The sequence below is a fragment of the Camelina sativa genome, chromosome 13, assembly GCF_030686135.1.
Source record: "Camelina sativa cultivar CO46 ecotype springtype chromosome 13, ASM3068613v1".
Classification (NCBI taxonomy): Eukaryota; Viridiplantae; Streptophyta; class Magnoliopsida; order Brassicales; family Brassicaceae; genus Camelina; species Camelina sativa.
The window spans coordinates 21918897-21926467 of NC_141892.1; the positions used below are offsets into that span (position 1 = coordinate 21918897).

At 33.7% G+C, this 7571-nt stretch overlaps 1 protein-coding gene, 1 non-coding gene and 1 pseudogene across 2 annotated transcripts; 2 read left to right on the forward strand and 1 right to left on the reverse strand.

Annotated features, from left to right (window-relative positions):
* The first annotated feature begins 1162 nt into the window (after positions 1 to 1162).
* On the forward strand, positions 1163 to 1648 carry LOC147929836 (uncharacterized). The gene has a single exon (XM_087480744.1). It carries the CDS (start codon positions 1163 to 1165, stop codon positions 1646 to 1648), a length of 486 nt encoding a protein of 161 aa, XP_087336870.1.
* A 189-nt stretch (positions 1649 to 1837) lies between these two features.
* On the forward strand, positions 1838 to 2347 carry LOC147929837 (uncharacterized; annotated as a pseudogene).
* A 3122-nt stretch (positions 2348 to 5469) lies between these two features.
* LOC104737129 (protein ROH1A) lies at positions 5470 to 7058 on the reverse strand. Its single transcript, XR_015577360.1, has one exon. It is a non-coding gene; the product is annotated as a protein ROH1A (transcript).
* Positions 7059 to 7571: the final 513 nt, after the last annotated feature.

The following is a 7571-nucleotide window of genomic DNA, read 5'->3' on the forward strand; positions in this document are numbered from 1 at the left end:
TGTACCGTACAACGAATAGAACTTCTAAATTTTTGGGCTGGATAATGCAACAAGATATATCCCCAAGCTAGAGAACTCATGTATGCTGAATTTCCATCTAAATTTGTGTGGAATAAGAAAGAAAAACTTTGGAAGCCAAGGTCGGAGAAGCGAAAAAGTTTTGCAATAGGCAGGATTACATACGTACCGCCATCTGTAGGACAAGCCTATTACTTGAGAGTTTTGCTTAATAAGATTCCAGTACCAACAATCTTTGACTATTTAAAAACAGTCAACGGTGTTTGTTATAAGGATTTTCAGGAAGCTTGCTATGCATTGGGATTACTAGACGATGGTAAGGAATACATTGCGGCTATAAATGAAGCAGGTGAATGGTGTTTTGGGGAATTTTTAAGAAAATTATTTGCGATCCTACTGCATACAAAGAGTTTAACTGTTCCTCTTGAAGTTTGGAATAAAACAAAGGACATCTTGTGCGAGGATATTTTGTTTAAAGAAAGGAGACACATAAATGATCAAGGTATATCAAAATGATTTTAATTTAATCGAAAATATTTTTTTTTTCCGCATGACAAGATTATAAATAAGTGTTTAACTTACAATGGCAGGTCTAATGTTGACACGGGCTCAGATAGAAAATATATGTTTAACTGAAATAGAACTTATGTTGCGCTTGAATGGGACGTCTCTTACAGCTTTCGAGAAAATGCCTAAACCAGATGAAAAAATATATAAGCCTCATAAACAACAGGAATTGTACGATAAGTTGTTACCAATGCTAACTGATGAGCAAAGACGTGTTTATGAAGAAATCATTCACTCTGTGAATCACGACAAAGGTGGTATGTTTTTTGTCCATGGTTTTGGTGGTACTGGAAAAACATTCATGTGGACTATTCTTGGTGCTGATATAAGAGCTAAAGGTAATATTGTTCTGAATGTTGCTTCAAGTGGTATAGCTGCATTGCTTTTGGAAGGTGGTAGAACGGCTCATTCAAGATTTGGTATTCCAATCAATCTTAATGAATATTCTGTGTGTTCGATCGATGCCGAATCTGATCTTGCTGATTTAATTAGAGAAGCAAAGCTCATAATATGGGACGAGGCTCCAATGATGAACAAGCTTTGTTATGAAACTTTGGATAGGAGTTTGCGAGATATCATGAAGTGTGACCAGATATTTGGAGGTAAAGTAGTAGTGTTAGGAGGTGATTTTAGACAAATACTACCTGTTATAACCGAAGGAGGAAGAGTGGCGACAGTTTTAGCATCTATAAACTCATCTGTTCTTTGGAATAGTTGTAAAGTTCTTAAACTTACCGAAAATTTGAGACTTCGTAAGACAAGTAATAGTATGGACACGGCTGCTCTCGCTACTTTCTCAAAGTGGCTTCTTGATATTGGGGATGGCAAAATCAACGAGTCAAATAGTGGGGATGTGGAGATTAAAATTCCTGATGATTTATTAATTAATACAAGTGGGAATCCTATTGAAGCAATAGTTAAAGAGATTTATGGAGAACGTTTTGCAATGAGGACTGATCCAAGATTCTTTAGTGAAAGAGATATTCTAAGTCCAAGGAATGACGATGTTGATAAAATAAATCAGTTTATGCTTACTAAGCTCCCAGGTATGCAAACAAAATAAATTATGGAATTTGGATATTGGAGAAAAAGTTTTTATTTAAAAATATTGATATTGAAGTAAAATTTTTTATTAAAAATGTCTATTAAAAAAAAACCTAAAATTCTTTACTTTTTGTTGATCACAGGTGAAGAGAGACGATATCTTAGCTCTGATAGTATTGAAATGTCTGACACAAGCGGACATGATGATATGATCTACACTCAGGAATTCTTAAACAGTATACAGGTTTCTGGATTGCCAAGCCATGTTTTGACGTTGAAAATAGGAGCACCTGTCATGTTGTTAAGGAATATAGATCCAAAGGGAGGTTTGTGTAACGGTACGAGACTAATTATTACTCAGATGGCCAATCATGCAATCGAAGCAAGAATCGTGACAGGAAAAAAGGTTGGTGATAGGGTATTTATTCCTAGGATGTATGTTAGTCCACCTGATGCAAAGTTTCCCTTTCGTATGAGGTGACGACAGTTTCCTGTTACCGTGGCGTTTGCAATTACTATAAATAAGAGTCAAGGTCAAACACTAGAACATGTCGGATTGTTTCTACCGAAACCGGTTTTCACACATGGACAACTTTATGTTGCCTTCTCTAGAGTCACAACCAGAAAAGGGCTAAAGGTGTTAATTACAGATAAAGATGGGAAGTGTCAGAATAAAACACTTAATGTTGTTTACAAAGAGATATTTGAGACTGTCTAATTATGTTTTGAAATTGCATTATTGTTTTGGATTGTTAGACTTGGACTTTGTTTTATCTCTTAAAATAAATTGGTTTAAATTATATTTATAAAACGTTGTTTGCCCCATTTTTTACTATATTTAAATTTAACTTCTCTCCAATGATAAGAATGTTATTTCAGAAGGGTGTAGACTTTCACATTGAAAAAAATCATATCCTTATTATCCTCTTATTCTATATTATAAAAGAAGTACTAGATGAAAATATCACATTTTATTAGTTTCAACAATGTTGATTAAAATTATGTAATTGTTATATATATCTTAAGTTTATATATTACCTATAAAATGCTTAACTCTAACATATCTTAAATAATAGGATTGTTATGTCATTATGATTTATACTTTCAATTTAGAGAAAAACAACTTCTAATATTCTCTTATTCTAAGGGCATCTTATTCTAAATTTTGCACATCATTACATTTTATTAGTCTCAATAATGTTGTTTTCAAAAATAAAATTGTTAGTAATACCATTATTAAATCTTTTATTATACATACTATAATAATTATTAAAATACTTAACAGTCTAGATAAAAGGTAAGACACGCTAACACGTATAAGACGTAACGTTTAATCGTGACTGTTTGTATTCTTGCAAATCTCCAATTCCCTTTTCGTTTTCGTTAACAGAGGATAAACAGGAAAACCCTAATTTGTGGAAATCATGAAGTACGACTGTATATCTAATCTTCATCCCGGCAGGACGAGATGGTGTATCTTGGCCAAGGTCTTAAATTCGTGGTATGTCACCGAATTCTTCACAAAATGGGTTCCTCTTCTTGTGGACGAAAAGGTTAATGTAGTTAATATAACAAGAATTCTACTTATGTTTGATTTACAAAAGTACTTAAATCATAGTTTTCTAACACAATGTTAAACAATTTTGGAAGGGTGACACAATTGAAGTTGCCTTTATACCGACTACACTACTCAAGCTCCGGAAGTACATCTACGAGGATGAATGGTATGCTATTAGGAATTTCAAAATCATCAATCCAACCCTCAAGGAGAGGAATACCCATCATCCTTATCAAATCAAGTTTACGGATGAAACAACCATGACCCTAAAGAAATCGGTAAATTCCAAAAATTATTTCCGATTCGCAGATTTGGATGATATTTTCCGAGGAAGAATCCACCATCCCATCTCCTTTGGTACGTTTTCCTTAAATTAGTTTTAAATTTATTAAGTTGAACTCCGTTAATTTAGGTTTTTGTTGCCTTTGTGTTGAGAAATCTAGAGTCTTTTTAGGAAATTTGGAACTTTCTGTAAAGGTCCCTTCCATAGAAAGATACAAATTCAACTTTAATACTAAAATAGTTATATATGAGTGTTAAATAGTTTTGGAAACATTCACTTATTTCAATGTAAAGACAAATTCTGACTTTTTCTCAAAATAGATGTTTAAACTTTGTTAATATTGTTATGAAATCTTGTGTTAAGGAATCTATAGACTTTTTAGGATATTTGGAACTTTGTGTATTGGTCCCTACCATAGAAAAGTACAAAAATAACTTTTTACCAAAATAGTTGTATGTATATGATAGATTTTGGAAATGTTCATTCATCTCATTGGGGAAAATTTGACTTTTTGCCACAATAGATGTTTGTGGATGTATAGTAGCTGTGAAGGACAACATAGATCATTATAATGAATTTGTTTTCAAGCTATTAAATGGCAGGTAAAATACATTTATTTCACCTATCATGTTAGTAAAATTTAGAGTTTGACTATTTCATAAAATGTTTCGACTATCTACATTTGAAGGAATGAAACGATCAAGTGCCGTGCAGTAAGCGTCTGTGCTACCCGTTTTATGTCTTTATGGGAGACATCTGGATGCCATCTCACATATCAAACCGAACCGGTGTTTTGTGTTCTGCGTTTCTGGAAGGTTGGAGAGTATGAAGGTATGTACTATTAATAACACTCGCTTGATTGAACAAATGCTAAACACTATGTGGTATAATCATTTACCAAACTTTTATACCACTTAAAACATCGTTAGGTAAACCGTGTATTGTAAACACATTGGCCTCCTCCAAGATATTTATAAAACCGGAGTTTGAAGGACTTGAGCATCACAAGGCCATGTAAGTTTTGAATGTTTATTAATATCAAGTAGTGTATCATGATAGGGTTTAACTTATGAATGTGTTTTCTATATCTTCAGCTTGGAATTTGCTGGACGTTATTACATAAATCATGTAATGGAGCATGTAGGAAAAACTACAGGGACGTAAGCTGAAGGCATGTTAGTTTTCAATTTTTTTGTATATGCAAACTTGATAATATGCTGAATGTTTGTATGACCAAGTACTAGAAACCCTTATATGGGTTGTTTTCTATATTATCCTAATGGTCTAAACCTTGATAATATGTTGAATGTTTGTATGACCAATTACTAGCTTTCTATATTATCTTAATGATCTAAATGAAGGAAGTCAATTAGAAAATTAGCTCATATATTTTTAGATCAAAGAATCAACCAAATACCATTAGTTCATATATTTATAGACCAAACAATAAACAAATTACATTAGTTCGTTGATTTCAAAGATCAGAATGATCTCCTTTCCTATATTATTCTAATTAAAATTAATCATAATGAATGTTTTGGGCTCATTAAATACTTGAAAATATGAAAATGAGCCTTTAAATCTTAATAAAGATAATATATATGTAGAATATTATAGTAAACATCTTATTGAGATCTTTTATTTGTTTCCATTTTTAAAAATGGAATTGAGAAAATTTAAACATTAAAAAGTAAAAAATAAAATTATTTTAGTATTTTAGAAAGAAAAATTGAATTGATTTTCTATTAAATTTCTGCCCGCAGAGGCGTGCGGGTAACTCGGCCTGTGCCGGTAACTCTCCTAGTTACCTGTAATTTGGATGTGTTCATCATGTTTTTGTTTCTTTTCTCAAATTTACAAGTGGGCTTATGATAAGCTACAGACAAGTGTAAAACTGTGTTTGTAAGAACTTAAACTTGTAAAGACTAAATTTAATTTACCAGTCTTTAGAAGATAAGCAACATCTCTAGACTTTCACATTCACATAAAAACCTCAACGTGAAAAACAAAGACTAAAATTTATAAATTTGAGAAGAAACATGGTGTATACATATCTTTAAATTACAAACTGTAATTTATATACATCAAAGATTATCATTCATAAATAAAATAAAACAATCAAGACCTATAATTTTTTTTTCTCTTTTTCTTAAGTCACTCAAAGATTAGATTTTTCACAACAAAGTTAAAGATTACTAATCAGTGATCAATCACTTCAAGAATCTCACTTCTGCTTTTAACCAACCTATGAAACACTTCCCTAACTCGTGTTTGTAACCCTTCAAGGCCATCTTCCATTTTCCGACATATCTCCTCCATCTCCGCCACTTCCGCCGTCACATCCTCCTCCCCATTAAACCTAAACCCTTCACTAAACTCCATCAGCTTCAACCCTATCCTCTCCATCCTCTGCATCTCCTCCATCAATCCACCGCAACGCGTCTCCTTCTTCTTCATCTCTTCACCGATCCTCTCGGAGATGCTCACGGCGGCGTTAGCCCAAACCTGATGCTTCGGCAACGGCAAATGAACTAATAAGCCGTTACTTGTCTGACAAGGAACCGCCGCAACTAACGTCCACATCACCATTACCATCACACTACTCATTATGTATATCGGCGACGCCTCTCCACCACGTGGCGCTACGAGGTTCGCCGTCATTGCTTGAATCTGTTTAGCCGCCGACCAGTTCTTGCTCACACACCCTCCTCCTCCTCCGCTTCCGCCGCTACGCCTACCAAAGGAAGACCACTGTTCCGACGTTGACCTCCTACCACTTCCTCCGCCGCTGTTTTTATCGGCGTTCAAAGCGGCGAGGAGGCTCGCTAGAGCTCGTTTAGCTCTCCTAACGCTTCCGTCACTCAACGGCGTTTGTTTCAACGCCGTAACAGCGATCTCCGCAAGACGCTGGATTTGTCTGACTGAGTCAACGCCGTTAACCACGGCGGTACAGATATCAAGAGCCTTAACGATCCGGTCAAGCATCTCCGGTACAAGCTTATCCAACGGTGGTTTAGAGATCTGAGACGGGTTCGATGTCAAAACAGAGTGGAACTCCGATTCACAAGACATGAAAACATCAAGAAGCTTCTTTAGCCACTGGATCGATAGAACCGGGTGAGATTCCGGCGAATCAGACGGTGGTGGTTGTGGTAGTAACTCGGCGAAACGCTCAGCTACGTGTTTTTGGAAATCTTCGAGTTCTTCGAGCTCTTGCTCGTGGTTAACGTCCATGGACACGACTTGATTGCGACGGCTGAGTCGACTTAGGAAAGAACTCTGATGTTCCGTCACCGGTGCCATTAAAACCGGCGAAATTACAAACAAGATTTGTGGGGGAAGAAGGAGAGAATCTTGATAAAGCAAGAAAAGGGTGTTTCTCTTACGGAGTATTATATTTTGAGATTATTATTGATTGACCAGAGAACAGAGAGTTATTATATGGGAGAAGAGTTTTTGTCTGGTAGCTAGACCAAAGAGCAGAGACTTGTTCTTCTCTCTCTCTCTCTCTCTTTTTTTTGTCAAATAATTGTTTTTTTTTTTTACTTCACTGTTAAGTGTTATTATACCTTTCAATTTAATGTTTCAAGAAAACTTGATTTAAATGCAAAACTGTAACTTGTCTAAATATATACAAAAGTATTTTTCTACTTTTTATATATAAAAAAGTTCTACTATCAATAATTTTTTTAACATATACAAAAGTATTTTTTTTACTTTTTATTCACTAAAACAAAAATTTTAATAATATTTTTTTTTTGCGTAGAAAAATAATCATTATTCAAATCTTGCTACGTATAACATAATTACATAAGTTATTATTAAAAATTCGTAACATATTTTATACAACTACAGATTTCAATAAACTATAATTCACTATTATTAAAATAATTAATCATTTTAAATCATGCTTCAAAATATAGTGTTATTAAATCTTATATTTATAGAATTTAATCCGTTCTTTGTAAAATTAAACCACAATCTGCTTTTCAGTTTTCACCAATATATATATATATATATATATATATATATACATATAATATGTTATATTTAACCACATATAGTATTTACACTATTATATCTTATAAGTTAGCTAGTCTC

Excerpts from the sequence above, each read along its gene's own strand:
- LOC147929836 (XM_087480744.1), top strand. The coding sequence starts at position 1,163 with ATGAAGTGTGACCAGATATTTGGAGGTAAAGTAGTAGTGTTAGGAGGT.